The sequence below is a fragment of the Anomaloglossus baeobatrachus genome, chromosome 2 (genome assembly GCF_048569485.1).
Source record: "Anomaloglossus baeobatrachus isolate aAnoBae1 chromosome 2, aAnoBae1.hap1, whole genome shotgun sequence".
In the NCBI taxonomy this organism is placed as follows: Eukaryota; Metazoa; Chordata; class Amphibia; order Anura; family Aromobatidae; genus Anomaloglossus; species Anomaloglossus baeobatrachus.
This window is the reverse complement of record NC_134354.1, coordinates 795,581,570-795,599,650: the sequence shown is the minus strand read 5'-3', so window position 1 is coordinate 795,599,650 and position 18,081 is coordinate 795,581,570. Positions and strand designations below refer to the sequence as shown.

The following is an 18,081-nucleotide window of genomic DNA, read 5'->3' as shown; positions in this document are numbered from 1 at the left end:
GGATCCGAGCGCTCGGCTGCTTCCCCGGGGGTGGCACACATGAGAAGGTGCTACAAGAAATAACCTGTTGTCTGTCAGAGGTAGAAAGGCAGTTTCTGCTTTCCTATAACTGATCATATGAAACCCACAGAAGATAACTTCTCCATCCTGTCCACAGAACGGAAACATCTTCTTGGTTGATTACAAGATCCTAGAGGGAGTTCCTCAAAATAAGTTGATTAATAAAAATCCACAATACATCGCTGCACCCATGTGTCTGCTATGGAAGGACCCCGAGGACCAGCTGCTCCCCCTCGCTATCCAGGTATTATCCAGTTACCCCATATAGTATTTGCATCTAAGGTGTGTTTTGCCCTCATTCTCGATCCTCCTACCAAGCTTCACATCCTCCTGACAAGAATCCTCCACTTTCTGCCCACAGTTCTTCTCATCATAAATTTTGAAGGGAATGTTTTGTTTAATCTTGAGCTATTGGAAAAGGTTCAACATTGTGAACTTCCTATCTATCGTTCTTATAGTGTGATGGCTAAACACTTCTAGTGCCTGTAATCAAGAGAATTGTAGTCTTCGGAAGTGTCCAATTTGTTTTCTGGTAGCTTCATCTCTAACCCAGAGCAAGATCTGAAAGGTTATGGGGAATTGGTTCTGACTTCAGTGAGTGCAGCACTAGAGCATAATGCAAGATGTCTCCTTGTCTTCTGAACGTGCCATGACGGAGGGTCTTGGTGCATGTTTCATGTCCACGTTATAAGCTCTGTATGGATGATGGGTTGTTGTAATGCTTGCTAGAAAATTGGTTGAATTCTTTATACCTTTAGCAATGTTTTTTGGATGTGGTCCATCTCTTCCATTACAGTTGGGTCAGACTCCGGGAGAACAGACACCAATCTTCTTGCCCAGTGACAATGAGTGGGACTGGACCTTGGCCAAGATCTGGGTGCGCAATTCTGACCTCCATGTCCACCAGACGGTCTATCATCTGCTCCACACCCATCTCTTTGCTGAAGTTTTTACCATCGCCACTCACCGGCATCTGCCTCTTAACCATCCAATGTATAAGGTGAGGTGTCCACCCCATGGATGGATTTCACAGGACATGTATCAGAGATAAATAGTCTTTTTTAAATGAATCCAACTTGTGATATGATGGATCCATCGAAGAAAAAAAACTTCTGTTCTTTATTTGTAACATTCTGACTCCTATTGCCTACCGAAACGCAGACATGGTGCATGGGTGCGGACCACAAAGACCACCAGTATCCACCACCCCTACCCATAATCTGCCCCTGTCTTAGGCCAATGTTCATATCAATTCATTGGAGATCTTCTCTAACAGTGGAAAATGTCTTATTCACTCATCAGTAGTTTTATTGTCTACTTAGCTACAGTCTCTTCTTCTCCACTTTTCCTGCAGCTCATTATCCCTCATCTACGCTACACTCTGGACATCAATATTCTCGCCAGGCGTAAACTCATTGGTCCCGGGGGTGTCTTTGATAAGGTAAGACCCTTATTTATAAGTAGAACCTTTGTTGGGGGGTGGGGGTTATGACAACCACTTTTTCATGACAGAGGTCGGTTGCCATGTGCTGGTGGATCTTATGGATGTAGATGAAGAACATGTGAAATTACCCTTGATAGTCCACATATTCTGTTTTTGCTCAGATTATAGCTCTTGGTCAAGCAGGCATTTCTGATTTACTGAAGAAGGCGATGCAGGAGGTGACGTACAGCGGTCTCTGCCTGCCTGACGACATCGAGGCCCGAGGACTGGAGGCCATTCCCAATTACTACTACAGAGATGATGGGAGGATGATCTGGGAGGCGATGGAGAGGTGACGTGTACATGGTGATATCGGCTCTGGATGGGAAGGACATCATCGGAGCCTCAAAAATAATGAGATTGATAGGGAGCGACTTAAGATAATGAAACTGATTGATTATGCATTGTTTATATAGCGATAACATATTCCACCGCACTTTACAGAGATTTCCATCATTGCCACCATTATTGGGGCTCACAATCTAAATTCCTTATCAGTTTGTGGAGTGTGGAAGGAAACTGGAGAATCTGTAGGAAATCCCTCGTTAAAATGCCAGTTTTTGTCATGTAAAAAAATCCAACCAAGAAGAATCACTTCAGGACTTTTTGAACTTTTAATGTGGCCCATAATCTACACAAATCCATGGAGAAACAAACTGAAATCGTTCTGAGGGGGAAATAAAAATAACCAAACTAAAATATGTAGTTGCATAAGTGTTCACACCCTCTTATAATCTGAGCTTGGTGGTTGTGTTCAGAATCAGCCAATCACATTTACTCCCATGTTAATTGTAGTCATCGCTCAGCCGCTGTCAGTTACAGCAATTCTGATAAACCCTAAGGAAAGTGTCGCTGTTCTAGGAGGATTTTCCTGACATTTTCTGGTCTGCAAACAGCTGACAACACAGCAAAGGATCTAATTGTTGAAAGTCATCAGTCAAAAGAAGGTACAAAAGAATTTCCAAGGCATTAGATTTACCATGGACACTGTAAAGACATCTTCTAGAAGGAGCTGAAATTGAAACAACAGTGACATAACCAATAACAGAACAGCCTTCAAAAATTGAAGAAATTACAAAAAGAATTGTGTTCTACCAATACCTACATCAAGTCTACCAAAAACATGTGGGAAAATAACTTATGGTCAGATGAGACCAAGGTGGAACGTTTTGGTTACAAAGCACAAAGCTATCAACAAAAGAACAACATCCCCACAGTGAGGCATGCTGGAGGCAGCATTATGCTTTGGAGCTATTTTCAACAGCTGGAACTGGGGAATTACAACAGTCAAGGTTGGGGGAATTATCCACAGTTCCAAATATGTCAATTTTGCTCAAACCTTCTGGTCTCTGCAAAACAGCTGACGATGAAGAGGAATTTCACCTTTCAGCATGCAACGACCCCAAGCCACCTCCAAATCACCAAAAGATGAAAGTTTTGGAATGGACCAAACTGAGTTTAGAACATGGCTCCGCAATCTTTCAGATATGGAGCCACTGCAGGGAACAGGGAGCAAAGATCAGCGATTCTAGATGTGATAGACCTCGACCCAAAAAGACTGGACGTGTCAGAAATTCACACGGGACTTCACCAAAGTATTAGTGTAGGGTATGCAGATTTATGCAACCACATTATTTCAGTTCTTTATTTATATTTTTCCTCTCAAAATGATTTCAGTTTATTTTTCAACTAAACTGTACAGTACAATAAGGGGGACAAGCTGAAAATGATTCTCTGTGATAGACTTGATTACTTGATAACCTGGCGGCTGTGTAGACTTTATATCCACTCTACATGGAGCATCCATATGAACACTGCATGATACACTGCACTGGAATCTACACAAATATAAACACATGAGCTAAACTCAAAGATCTAAGACTTCTATGTGCAAAATGTCTTTTTTTTCTCAGATATTGTTCACAAATATGAGTAAATCGGTGCTACTTTTGCTTCTTATGTGTGGAGATAATCCCCCTCACAGGTGCGACATACCAAGATGCTGATTAGACAAGATGATTATTGCACAGGTGCGCCTTAGGCTGGCCACAATAAAAGGACACTCTAAAATGTGCAGTATTATGACACAACACAATGCCACAGATGTCGCCGGTTTTGAGGGAGCGTGCACTTGGCTGCTCACTGCAGGATTGTCCACCAGAGTTGTTGCCGTGAATTGATTGGTCATTTCTCCATCATAAGGCGTTTCAGAGCGTTTGGCAGCACATCCAACAGACCTCACAACCACAGACCATGTGTAACCGCACCAGCCCCGGACCGCCACATCTAGCACCTTCACCTCCAAGATCATGATAGACCGGCCACCTGGACAGCGGCTGCAAGAATCTGTGCAAAACCAAAGACTCTCTGAACAAACTGTCAGAAACCTTCTCAGGGAAGCTCATCTGCTGCTCGTCCTCCTCATCGGGGTCTCCACCTGACTGCAGCTCTTCATCCTCACCGGGGTCTCCACCTGACTGCAGCTCATCCTCCTCATCAGGGTCTCCACCGGACTGTAGCTCGTCCTCCTCATTGGGGTCTCTACCTGACTACAGCTCGTCCTCCTCATCAGGGTCTCCACCGGACTGTAGCTCGTCCTCCTCATTGGGGTCTCCCCCTGACTGCAACTAATTGTCCTCATAAGGGTCTCTACCTCACTGCAGCTCGTCCTCCTCTTCAGGTTCTCCACCTGACTGCAGCTTGTCCTCCTCATTGGGGTCTCTACCTGACTGCAGCTCGTCCTCCTCATCGGGGTCTCCACCGGACTGTAGCTCGTCCTCCTCATCAGGGTCTCCACCTGACTGCAGTTCATCATCCTCATTGGGGTCTCCACCTTTCTGCTGCTTGTCATCTTCATCAGGATCTCCAGCTGACTGCAGTTCGTTGTCCTCATCAGGGTCTCCACCTGACTGCAGCTCGTCATCCTCAATGAGGTCTCCACCTGACTGGAGTTCGTCCTCCTAATCGGGGTCTCCACCTGACTGCAGTTCGTTGTCCTCATCAGGGTCTCCACCTGACTACAGCTCGTCATCCTCAATGAGGTCTCCACCTGACTGCAGCTCGTCCTCCTCATCGGGGTCTCCACCTGACTGCAGCTCATCCTCCTCATCAGGGTCTCCACCTGACTGCAGCTCGTCCTCCTCATCGGGGTCTCCACCTGACTGCAGCTCATCCTCCTCATTGGGGTCTCCACCTGACTGCAGCTCATCCTCCTCATCGTGGTCTCCACCGGACTGTAGCTCGTCCTCCTCTTCGGGGTTTCCACCTGACTGTAGCTCGTCCTCCTCATTAGGGTCTCCCCCTGACTGCAACTCGTTGTCCTCATAAGGGTCTCTACCTCACTGCAGCTCGTCCTCCTCATCGGGGTCCCCACCTGACTTTAGTTCATCATCCTCATTGGGGTCTCCACCTGTCTGCTGCTTGTCATCTTCATCAGGATCTCCACCTGACTGCAGTTCATTGTCCTCATCAGGGTCTCCACCTGACTGCAGCTCGTCATCCTCAATGAGGTCTCCACCTGACTGGAATTCGTCCTCCTAATCGGGGTCTCCACCTGACTGCAGTTCGTTGTCCTCATCAGGGTCTCCACCTGACTGCAGCTCGTCATCCTCAATGAGGTCTCCACCTGACTGCAGCTCGTCCTCCTCATCGGGGTCTCCACCTGACTGCAGCTCGTCCTCCTCATTGGGGTCTCCACCTGACTGCAGCTCGTCATCCTCATTGAGGTCTCCACCTGACTGCAGCTCGTCCTCCTCATTGGGGTCTCCACCTGACTGCAGCTCGTCCTCCTCATCGGGGTCTCCACCGGACTGTAGCTCGTCCTCCTCATCGGGGTTTCCACCTGACTGTAGCTCGTCGTCCTCATTAGGGTCTCCCCCTGACTGCAACTCGTTGTCCTCATAAGGGTCTCTACCTCACTGCAGCTCGTCCTCCTCATCGGGGTCCCCACCTGACTGCAGTTCATCATCTTCATCAGGATCTCCACCTGACTGCAGTTCGTTGTCCTCATCAGGGTCTCCACATGACTGCAGCTCGTCATCCTCAATGAGGTCTCCACCTGACTGGAGCTCGTCCTCTTAATCGGGGTATCCACCTGACTGCAGTTCGTTGTCCTCATCAGGGTCTCCACCTGACTGCAGCTCGTTATCCTCATTGAGGTCTCCAACTGACTGCAGCTCGTCCTCCTCATCGGGGGTCTCCACCTGACTGCAGCTCGTCCTCCTCATCGGGGGTCTCCACCTGACTGCAGCTTCTCCTCCTCATCAGGGTCTCCACCTGACTGCAGTTTGTCATCGTAACACACTTGAGTGGGCAAATGCTAACATACAAAAGTTTGGACACACCTTCTCATTCAAAGAGTTTTCTTTATTTTCATGACTCTGATAATTGTAGATTCACATTGAAGGCATCAAAACTATGAATTACCACATGTGGAGTGAAATACTTAACAATAAAGTGTGAAACAACTGAAAATATGTCTTATCTTCTAGGTTCTTCACAGTCGCCCCCTTTTGCTTTGATTACTGCTTTGCATACTCTTGGCATTCTCTTGATGAGCTTCAAGAGGTAGTCACCGGAAATGGTCTTCACTTCACAGGTGCGCCCTGTCAGGTTTAATAAGTGGGATTTCTTGCCTTATAAATGGGGTTGGGACCATCAGTTGTGTTATGCAGACGTCTGGTGGATACAGCTGATAGTCCTACTGAATAGACTGTTAGAATTTGTATTATGGCAAGAAAAAAGCAGCTAAGTAAAGAAAAGCGAGTGGCCATAATTACTTTAAGAAATGAAGGTCAGTCAGTCTGAAAAATTGGGAAAACTTTGAAAGTGTCCCCAAGTGCAGTGGCAAAAACCATCAAACGCTAGAAAGAAACTGGCTCACAGGAGGACCGCCCCAGGAAAGGAAGACCAAGAGTCACCTCTGCTGCGGAGGATAAGTTTATCCGAGTCACCAGCCTCAGAAATCACAGGTTAACAGCAGCTCAGATTAGAGACCAGGTCAATGCCACACTGAGTTCTAGCGGCAGACACATGTCTAGAACAACTGTTAAGAGGAGACTTTGTGCAGCAGCCTTCATGGTAAATAGCTGCTAGGAAACCACTGCTAAGGACAGGCAACAAGCAGAAGAGACTTGTTTGGGCTAAAGAACACAAGGAATGGACATTAGGCCAGTGGAAATCTGTGCTTTGGTCTGATGAGGCTAAATTTGAGATCTTTGGATCCAACCACTGTGTCGTTGTGCGACGCAGAAAAAGTGAACGGATGGACTCTACATGGCTGGTTCCCACCGTGAAGCATGGAGGAGGAGGTGTGATGGTGTGGGGGGGGGCTCTGCTGCTGACACTGTTGGGGATTTATTTAAAATTGAAGGCATACTGAACCAGCATGGCTACCACAGCATCTTGCAGCGGCGTGCTATTCCATCCGGTTTGCGTTTACTTGGACCATCATTTATTTTTCAACAGGACAATGACGCCAAACACACCTCCAGGCTGTGTAAGGGCTATGTGACTAAGAAGGAGAGTGATGGGGTGCTACGCCAGATGACCTGTCCTCCACAGTCACCAGACCTGAACCCAATCGAGATGGTTTGGGGTGAGCTGAACCGCAGAGTGAAGGCAAAAGGGCCAACAAGTACTAAGCATCTCTGGGAACTCCTTCAAGACTGTTGGAAAACTATTTCCGGTGACTACCTCTTGAAGCTCATCAAGAGGATGCCAGGAGTGTGCAAAGCAGTAATGAAAGCAAAAGGCGGCTACTGAAGAACCTAGAATATAAGACATATTTTCAGTTGTTTCACAATCTTTTGTTACGTATTTCATCCCACACATGTCCAAACATTTGGTCTGTACTGTATGATGGCATCTGGAACATTGGAGAGGTTGTTCTTGATGGATGAATCCTAGTTTTCACTGTACAGGGCAGATGGCAGACTGCCTGTATGGAGTCATATACGACTGAATGTTCCAATTCCTGCCAATATCCAGCGTCTTTGCACAGACATTGAATGGAGTGGACCAACACTCCACAGGCCACAATCAACAACAATCTGATCAACTTTATGCACAGGAGATGTGTTGCATTGTGTGAGGCAAATGGTGGTCACACCAGATACTAACTGGTTTTCTGACAACCAGGACCCACCACTACTGTAAAACTGCACATATTAGAGTGACCTTTTATTGTGGCCAGCCTAAGTCGCACCTGTGCAATAATCCTGCTGTCTAATCAGCATCTTGACATGTCGCACCTGTGATGTGGATGGATTATCTCCACAGAGGAGAAGTACTCACTGTGGAGACACGGGGGTCAGTGCGTGCTCTTGTCCGCTGGCCCGGACGCCTTTAGAAAGACAGCTTGGCCCAGGGCTCATCCCAACTGAACGCCAACCTCCTTAACCGTGGGCCGAACACTACTCAGACAACACAGGGTGAGGAAATCACAATATTAAGACTTTATTGGATCCCCAAACAATTAACGGCACATAACACATAACCAGCAAAACAAACAAATGTAACAGGCAACAGAGTCTCCCCCTTCCGCTGGCTCACCAGAGATTAGAATGTCCATGCCTCAGAGATTCCAGGGCTACTTACTCCAATCCAGCAGCACCCCGCTTTCGGCGGGCACCCACCGAGACTGGAATAACGCCAGTTTTAGGAAGCTGGATGAGGTCTGCAACGTCTGTAGTCAGGTGACTGGATTGTCCCAACCTGGGTTTCTTCCTTAAGTAGTCTCTGGTATGATGATATAATCCTGGCAGCCGGAGTTGAAATCCCTAGACTGTGGTATGGTCTCCAATCGGAATCGGAGTCCCTAGATTGAAGCCATGTAGCCAAGTGATCCTCTAGTCGGAGCCAAAGTCCCTAGACCGAGTCCACAAGGCATCCTGGTTCTGATCTCCTAGCCAGCTCCTAAGAGCTTAGACTGGATCATGCAACATCCATCAACAACCTGGTGACTCCAAGAAGTCACCTTTTATATCCATAACCTTCACATAGGATATCATGTGCCCTTATCGGATTGGTTGTATAAGGTTGCTTCTCTTATTGGATGAATTTCGAGCTATATTCAAATATCCAGAGACAAGGGTGAGACAGGTAAATTACATCACATCTAGCAATTCACATAGTAATACAATGGGAAGTTCGCATAATTGAGTTATCTGGGTGTCTGGCCTTCAGTGGCCAAAACAATTACATGAGTAAACAAAAACTTCAATACTAAACTCCCAAGAGTCTTTTAGAACAATGAGGGATTATCCCCCATCTATAAACAAACTGTCTTCATGTCTGGCTGAATGTTAAGAAAGTTAACCCATGCGAGGCACTCAGAGACCATGTCATCACATTCCTCCCACTTCTTATTATTAGCCAGAAAGGATGGGCTTCCGATCATCCTTCTCCTCTTGATGGCATTGTCTTTTTTAATGGTGAGGTCAGCAGTTGAGGCTCGCATCTATACACCTCCCCCTGATTACCTCCCCCAGGTTGAGCAGCCATATTGCAGACAAACACTAAGGTGAGGTCCATTAGTTAGGCTTGCATACATTTCTTACTATCAATCTTTCCCCAGTCAATAGCCACAGTCTGGTTAGGCTTACTCACGGTTGTTGGCTCAGAAGTGGATGATGGAGACTGGGAATGTGAATTATCCTTGGAAAAGATGTTAGACAGATCCACATCAAGGTCCTGCTTGGCGTGGACGTGGGTGACGGCTGCTACAAACTGGCTGGATAGTCCTTGTCCTAGGTCATACTCCAAAATAACTGGTGTGAGCAGGTAATCCACAATCCCCACTTCCACTTCCCTCTGGGTGGTATCCAAAACAGACTTGGTGGGGCCATCCATGAACCCCCCTTCAACTTCCTCCTGGCTAGTCCCCGAAACAACAGAAGGGGGGAGACCATCCATGAGCCCTACATCAACTTCCTCCTGGTTAGTCCCCGAAACAACATGTGTGGGGAGGCTGTCCATAAGCTCCATATGGACCTCTTCCTGGTCAGACCCCAAAATAACAGGGGTGGGGATGCTGTTCATAAGCTCCACATCAGCCTTGCTCTGGTCAGTCTCCACAATGACAGGTATGGGGAGGTTGTTCACAAGTCCCACATCAATCGCTTCCTGGTTGGTCCCCAAAATAGCAGGTGTGGGGAGGCTGTTCACAAGTCCCACATCGATCGCTTCCTGGTTAGTCCCCAAAGTACCAGGTGTGGGGAGGCTTTCCACAAGTCTTACATCAACCTCTCCCTGGTTGGTCCTTAGGTCCAACTGCACACATGCCAGAGGGATGTCCGAGCGCTGGCCCTCAGCCAGGGAGATGGATAATTGGGAATCTGGTAAATGGTCTTCTAGGGAAACAATAACTGGGCTTACCAGGGTAATGGAGGAACCAGTGTCTCATAGTCCCTGGCTCTGAATGTCACAGACCTTGACTGGCTGAGCTGGCAGATGGGCTCCAAGCATGGGGCCTCGGTTTTGGAGACAATCTTTATCGATATGTCCACGGCGCCCACATGTATAACAGCGCCGTAGATTGAGCAAGTCACAGGCCCTGTTTGTAGTCCTTTGTTTTGGCGCAGCTTCTGCTGGGTAGCGGGACCACCCTTCTCGAGCGGCTGGTGTTAGCAGTACTACAGCTGGAATCCCATAAACATATTCCAGAACACAAGCCCTCTCTTCTCTTGAGGATTTAGGCTCCAGTGCAGCCAACAACGCTGTGGCTCGGGCCATTTGGGACCAAGTTGATTCCCTATTGTCACTAGATCCATGATGCGGCACATAGTTTAAATCCTCTGGGTCAATATCGGCGGGATCCTCATCGTCCTCTGCATCATTCTGGGCATCCCAACGGACCAAGATCAAGTCCAACCGAGTCTCAGCGTTCCTGTAGTCAGTCTTTCGCCTCTGGCACAGATCCTGTAGCATCCCTTTACTGCTGCGGTCGTAACATCTCTCTTGTCCTTGTCCCATGGCTGAGCTGGTGGGGTTGGACATGGCAGCGTCCGAAACCTGAATGCCTCCCCTATGGCCTGCTAGGTATGCTTATGTGAGTCCCTGGTTGTTGAGCCCTGGACGGTGTCTGAGAACACCAGTCCACTGCAGCTCCCCTGGATAAACCAGGCTGAGTAGTATTCCACTGCGGCCACCAATTGTGGAGACGCGAGGGTCAGTGGGTGCTCTCGTCCCCTGGCCCGGCCACCTTTAGAAAGACAGCTGGGCCCAAAGCTCATCCCAACTGAACGCCAACCTCCTTAACCGTGGGCCGAACACTACTCAGACAACACAGGGTGAGGGAACCACAATATTCAGACTTTATTGGATCCCCAAACAATTAACGGCACATAACACATAACCAGCAAAACACACAAATGTAACAGGCAACAGAGTCTCACCCTTCCCCTGGCTCACCAGGGATTTAGAATGTCCGTGGCTCGGAGCTTCCAGGGCTACTTACTCCAATCCAGCAGCACCCCGCTTTCGGCGGGCACCCACCGAGACTGGAATAACGCCAGATTTAGGAAGCTGGCTGAGGTCTGCAATGTCTGTAGTCAGGTGACTGGATTGTCCCAACCTGGGTTTCTTCCATAAGTAGTCTCTGGTATGATGATATAATCCTGGTAGCCAGAGTCGAAATCCCTAGACTGCGGTTATGGTCTCCAATCGGAATCGGAGTCCCTAGATTGAAGCCATGTAGCCAAGTGATCCTCTAGTCGGAGCCAAAGTCCCTAGACCGAGTCCACAAGGCATCCTGGTTCTGATCTCCTAGCCAGCTCCTAAGAGCTTAGACTGGATCATGCAACATCCATCAACAACCTGGTGACTCCAAGAAGTCACCTTTTATATCCATAACCTTCCCTTAGGATATCATGTGCCCTTATCGGATTGGTTGTACAAGGTTGCTTCTCTTATTGTATGAATTTCAAGCTATATTCAAATATCCAGAGACAAGGGTGAGACAGGTAAATTACATCACATCTAGCAATTCACATAGTAATACAATGGGAAGTTCGCATAATTGAGTTATCTGGGTGTCTGGCCTTCAGTGGCCAAAACAATTACATGAGTCAACAAAAACTTCAATACTAAACTCCCAAAAGTCTTGTAGAACAATGAGGGATTATCCCCCATCTATAAACAAACTGTCTTCATGTCTGGCTGAATGTTAAGAAAGTTAACCCATGCAAGGCACTCAGAGACCATGTCGTCACACTCACTAGCACTGGTTTAGAAAAATTTGTGAATGATATTTAAGAAAAATAGCCTTTTGTGTGAATTGAAGAAGTCTTAGATCTTTGAGTTCAGCTCATAAAAATGGAACAAAAACAAAAGTGTTGTGTTCATATCTTTGCTCAGTGTAATAAATGCAGACTGTGTCCACTCAGGGTCATATGATCTACATAAAAGCTTCACACTTTATGGGCAATGAACCCGTGAATGTTCGAGAATAGTCCGACATGGGTACTTTGTGCCAGCATAGGGCCAATGTTCAGATAGGACCTGCTGTGCACAGATTAACGGCACATGATGTTGCCACATAGATGTCTATTTATAATAGACCTACAATATATAGGAGGTGATCTAACCCTCCATCTCCCTCCAGCTTTGTTTCCAGAATGGTGCGGTATTATTATAAGGGGGACGAGTCTGTGCGGACGGATCCAGAACTGCAGGCCTGGGTAGCCGAGATCTACGAAAAGGGCTTCCTACAGCATGAATCCTCAGGTACGACCATCGTAATGTCATCCGACCACCATGAATAACATTATTATTGTGCGTTGGGTTCCCTTATTGTCTGCGGCGCTTTTCTTTACATCAGAACACCAGGTTGTCAGATTTGATGGAACAAGACATAAATGAAGCTTTACTTGAGGTGTAGAAACCTCCCCGGCTTTACTTAGGAACAACCATCTTTTGCTACTGACTGTGGTGTGTTGTTCGTTCTTGACAAACTCTTCGAGGACTTTCCTCCAGCAGATTCCCATTTCACACGGTTGCGGCAGATCACTAATCTTAAGTGATGAGATACAGAGAAGCAAGGTCTTCAGAGCAGCGCTCCTGGTCCCCACTGTACAGCCCCATTGATTTGAGTGGAAATTTCCACTATTAATGCTGCAGTTACCTGAGCAACGCTCTGAAGAGAATGAACTGCAGCAATAACCCCACGGTAACCCCAGAAATAAAGTAATTGTGGGAAGTTAGCAGTGATGGTAAATACTAGTGACACAACATAACTAGATGAAGATTTGGTATATGGTTCTTCTCCTCGTCTGCTCCTCCACCAGGAATCCCATCCTCCCTGGAGACCGTATCCTCACTGGTGAAATACCTGACCATGGTGATCTTCAGATGTTCTACTCAGCACGCTGCCATGAATAATAGTCAGGTGAGTGGCAGAAAATTGTGGATTATTCACACATGATATGGGGTCTCATTCCTGGTGTCCCGAGGAGCCCTCCCCTGAGACTGGTCCAGTGTCTCCTCCCACCAGACTCCAATAGTCCTCTGCTCTGTCTACTCATAGATGCTCATAGACTCGTCCTCGGTGATAAAGGGTTGTTCACAATGAGACCGTGGCCTTGTTCTGTGTCCTTTATCAAGTGTTTATTCTGCAGTCTGACTTCTATACCTGGATGCCCAATGGACCAACAACTATGAAGAGACCCCCGCTCTCAGCCAAAGGGGTCACCACACTGCAGACCATCCTGGACTCGCTGCCTGATGTCAACACTACGACTAGGGCACAAATTACTGTAAAGGGGCTCAGCAAGGAGCCCAAGGACCAGGTGGGTATTTTATAGAGCTGGTGCACTATTCTATACATTTTCCACGTGGGCTTATGCTTTTTTTCCTGTATGTTAGAGGCGTCTCGGGAGCTACCCCGATGTGCATTTTATTGAAGAAACTCCACAAAAGTTCATTCAGAAATTCCAGGAGAAGCTTGCTGAGATATCCGAGATAATTAATGAGAAGAACCAGAGTCGGCGCTTGTCCTACCTGTACCTGGACCCCAAGATGACGGAGAATGCGGTCTCCATCTAATGTTGAGGCTTCGTTCAGCGCGTTCTGGACTTCGAGGATGCCTTGTTCTGGTGAATAGTAAAGTGTTTAGTATCATTGTGTACACGGGATCTGGACAATAAAGTGACATGGACTCCAAGTGTGTTTTCTGCGTGAAGTGATTGTCATTTCTGTCCTCAATCACTACTGGCTTCATCCGATCGATGGAGGTCACGTCTTATTGGGTCCATTCCTGTGTGAATGAAAGCTGTAATATACTAGAGAAGAGAATTAGTCTAATACAGGTTTCTTCGCTGTTAAAGAGAACCCACCATTAGGATTTCTCTATATGAAGTAAAGGCAGAGCCATACTGGCACTCGGATGCTGTATCCAAGCATGCCTGTTGTAGAAAGGTCGGATGCTTCATTGCTGAAATTTCTGTAATCAAAGTTCCAGCAATGCCCTGCACTTTGATTGGCATATGCATTGGGTGCAGGCCTTTGTGGGTCTGGTCCTTGCTGTAAATTCCCCCTCCTGCGTCGTCTATGGCGTGCCCCCTTTTCTTTATTTAAATATCGTGTCTCCATTGCTGCTATTAGAGGCATGCGCATGGCTACAGTGATCATGTCTTCATTAATATTGTGCTGGAGTCTGCGCATGCGTGTACCGCCATCTCTGGCACCATTTTATTAAAGACACTATGGAGTAGACTACGAGCGGCATCAGCGTGTGCACAGATATTTTTACATCTGCGCTTGCACCTCTGTCACTCATAGTCTTCTCCGCAGAGTTTTCAACAAAATGGCACTGGGGATCACGGTACATACATGTGTGACGCCCTGGACTAGCCAGGTAGTCACAGTTAGCCCCATACAGAACACCATCCCCAAATAAGGTGTCAGCAGCCACCCATTAAAACCCTGGTTACCTCCCTCTGGGTTTGATGTCCACACCATGGGGGCAGAGCCTGGCGGTCGCACGCCACCCCCAGGAGTTCACATGCCCAGAGGCAGAAAGTTCTAGTGCAGATGAGTTTAGGAGGAGGAGAGTGGAGCAGATTAAGTTAGGGAGTGAAGGAGTTCAGTGGAGTGTAAAATCTGTCTATGCCCTGGGTAGGAGCCCGGGTACTTTGACCAGGAGGCAGATGGTGGTGGCCGTCTGCAGGAGTCGGGAAGACAGCCCGGTGGAACCGTAGGTAAGCGGGACAGAGTAGTGGCCCGCCGGTACCGAAGCGGGGAACCAGTTGGAAACCGCAGCACATGTTGGGGGTACTCAGACCCTGAAACGCGGTACTGAATCTACCAGACCCCGTTAATTAACTGATTGAGGTCTGGACTTTAGGTCCTTTCCCACCCAAAGTCCCGAAAGAAGGCAACAGCCCACCGATTCCGGATCACGGCCACCGCCAAGGGCCAAACATCCACCGGGCCAGCGCCTGCGGGCAAAGGGCTCTCCCAACGTACATGCCGGGGAGCGGGTCTCCCGTCGCTGAAGCGCGGTTGTCCAAAATCTACAAAAAGGTGCAGGAGAAGACGGACACCACTAACCGTTTAGGGACCGGAGCGACCGGCTGTGGGCACCGACTATCCACCGTTTGGTTTACCAGAGACTCCCGTGTGTTTGTCCGAGTGAGTACTACTGGGCCCGCGGGCCGCGCACCGACACTGCACCACATCATCCGGGTCCCGGGGCCATCATCCCCTGCCCATGGAGGGGTTAACATCACAAGCTGCCCCCAACATCTCCCCCGGGGTGCCCATTAACCGGCAGCGATGGTGCCTACATTCACCACAACCCATGGGTGGCGTCACGAACTCTAAATCTAAACAAAAACGCCTCTCAACATGCCAGCCCCCTTTCAGAGCGACATGACCCCCGGTCCGGAGACGCTCGGGCCACTGATACACGAGCCCGGATCCGAGTGGCTCGGCTGCAGCTGAGTGCGGGGCGGTACACATGCGCGGACTCCGGCACCATTTTAATGAAAACATCATTAGTGTAGCAATGCGCACATGCCGCCAATAGCAACAATGGTGGCGTGGCACAATATATAAATAAAGAATCGGGGGCAAGCCATAGAGGACACAGGAAGAGGAATATACACCGATGACCCCACCCACATAGTCCCGCCCCCGATATCCACGTCCATCACCAGATGCATGAATTTCTGGATCTTTATGAACGTCATTTTCTGCTATCAAAGATCAAATAAGAAAACAGCTGGTATTGTTTACTTCACCTGCTAGTGCCGGTATGGCACTGTCTGCACATTGTACAGTAAAATCCTGGTTGTTAGTTCCCTTTAATAACCCGTCTTCTCTATTCCACCCATTCCCTTAATACCTTGGTGGCTCTTCTCTGCACCCGCTGTAGCTCAGCTCTGTCCTTCTTATACACTGGAGACCCAAATTGTACGCAGTATTCTAAAGGCTGCTTTACACGCAGCAATTAGTCGTGCGATCGCACCCACTCCCATCGTTTGTGCGGCACGGGCAATTTCTTGCCTGTGTCGCACAATCCTGTAACCCCCCGTTACACATACTTACCTTCCAAATGACCTCGCTGTGGGCGGTGAACATCCTCTTCCTGAAGGGGGAGGGACATTCGGCGTCACAGCGACGTCACACAGCGGCCGCCCAATAGAAGCGGAGGGGCAGAGATGAGCGGGATGTAAACATCCCGCCCACCTCCTTCCTTCCGCATTTCCGGCGGGACGCAGATATGCTGTGTTCATTCGTCCCGGGGTGTCACACGGAGCGATGTGTGCTGCCTAGGGAGCGACGAACAACCTGACGTTCGATTTTTAGAAAATGAGCGACGTGTCAACGATGAACGAGAAGGTGAGTATTATTGCTCGTTCACCGCTTTCACACGCTACGATATATCAGACGATGCCGGATGTGCGTCACTTAAGACGTGACCCCGCCGACATCTCGTTAGATATATCGTAGCGTGTAAAGCCCGCTTTAGTGTGGTCGCACTAGTGACTTTTAAAGGGGTAAAGGTATATTCTTTTCATGAGCATCTCGGCCTCTTTTATTGCCTCCCATTATTTTATTAGCCTTAGCAGCAGCTGCCTGACACTCGTCAGTAAACTTGAATTTGCCATCCTATCATACACACCAGTCTTTTTTAAAACAGTAACAGTTTTACCCTGTGTTTTATAATTAAGTACATAATTACACATTTTATTTATGCTGTACAAGTGAATGACTGCACATTTATCCACAATAAGCTTTAATTGCCATTTCTCAGCCTAAGACTCCAGCCTACACAAATTATTATTATTATTATTTATTATTATAGCGCCATTTCTTCCATGGCGCTTTACAAGTGAAAGAGGGTATACGTACAACAATCATTAACAGTACATAACAGACTGGTATAGGAGGAGAGAGGACCCTGCCCGCGAGGGCTCACAGTCTACAGGGAATGCGTGATGGTACGATAAGTGAGGACAGAGCTGGTTGCGCAGTGGTCTACTGGACTGAGAGTTTTTGTAGGTTGTAGGCTTGTTGGAAGAGGTGGGTCTTGAGGTTCCTCTTGAAGCTTTCCACGGTAGGGGAGAGTCTGATGTGCTGAGGTAAAGCATTCCAGAGTATGGGGGATGCACGGGAGAAATCTTGTACACGATTGTGGGAAGAGGAGATAAGAGAGGAGCAGAGAAGGAGATCTTGTGAGGATCTAAAGTTGCGTGCAGGTAGGTACCGGGAGACTAGGTCACAGATGTAGGGAGGAGACAGGTTGTGCATGGCTTTGTATGTCATGGTTAGTGTTTTGAACTGGAGTCGTTGGGTGATGGGAAGCCAGTGAAGGGATTGGCAGAGTGGCGAGGCTGGGGAGTAGCGAGGGGAGAGGTGGATTAAGCGGGCCGCAGAGTTTAGGATAGATTGGAGGGGTGCAAGAGTGTTGGAAGGGAGGCCAGAGAGCAGGAGGTTGCAGTAGTCGAGACGGGAGATGATGAGGGCATGCACTAATGTTTTGCTGATTCTTGGTTAAGGAAAGCACGGATCCGGGAGATGTTTTTGAGCTGTAATCGGCATGAGGTGAAGAGGGCTTGGATGTGTGGCTTGAAGGATAGAGCAGAGTCAAGGGTCACTCCAAGGCAACGAGCTTGTGAGACTGGGGAGAGTGAGCAACCATCGAGTTTGATGGAAAGGCTTGTTGGAGGAGATGAGTGAGGAGGAGGAAAGACAATGAACTCTGTTTTGTCCATGTTAAGTTTTAGGAATCGCGCAGAGAAGAAGGATGAAATAGCAGACAGACATTGTGGGATTCTGGTTAGTAGAGAGGTAATGTCAGGTCCAGAGAGGTAGATCTGTGTGTCAACGGCATAGAGATGATACTGGAAGCCGTGGGACTCTATGAGCTGTCCAGGCCGAAGGTGTAGATGGAGAACAGCAGGGGTCCAAGAACTGAGCCTTGGGGGACACCGACAGATAGGGGGCGAGATGAGGAAGTGGTGTGAGAATGGGAGACGCTGAAAGTTTGGTCGGTTAGTTATGAGGAGATCCAAGATAGGGCCAAGTCTGTGATG

The 18,081-nt window shown here is 48.1% G+C and overlaps 1 protein-coding gene across 2 annotated transcripts in view; it reads left to right on the top strand.

The window, feature by feature from the left end:
* LOC142292376 (polyunsaturated fatty acid lipoxygenase ALOX15B-like) overlaps positions 1-13,691 on the top strand; it is a 62,855-nt gene extending 49,164 nt beyond the window's left edge. Inside the window, exons 7-14 of one of the 2 annotated variants that reach the window (XM_075337703.1) lie at positions 158-304; positions 857-1,060; positions 1,415-1,501; positions 1,666-1,835; positions 12,147-12,268; positions 12,829-12,929; positions 13,159-13,329; positions 13,406-13,691. In XM_075337703.1, coding sequence (XP_075193818.1) covers positions 158-304; positions 857-1,060; positions 1,415-1,501; positions 1,666-1,835; positions 12,147-12,268; positions 12,829-12,929; positions 13,159-13,329; positions 13,406-13,585 — 1,182 coding nt within the window. In that variant the 3' untranslated portion in view covers positions 13,586-13,691. The remainder of the gene's footprint in view (positions 1-157; positions 305-856; positions 1,061-1,414; positions 1,502-1,665; positions 1,836-12,146; positions 12,269-12,828; positions 12,930-13,158; positions 13,330-13,405) is intronic. The other variant, XM_075337704.1, reaches the window with a different exon arrangement.
* The last annotated feature ends 4,390 nt before the right edge of the window (positions 13,692-18,081 follow it).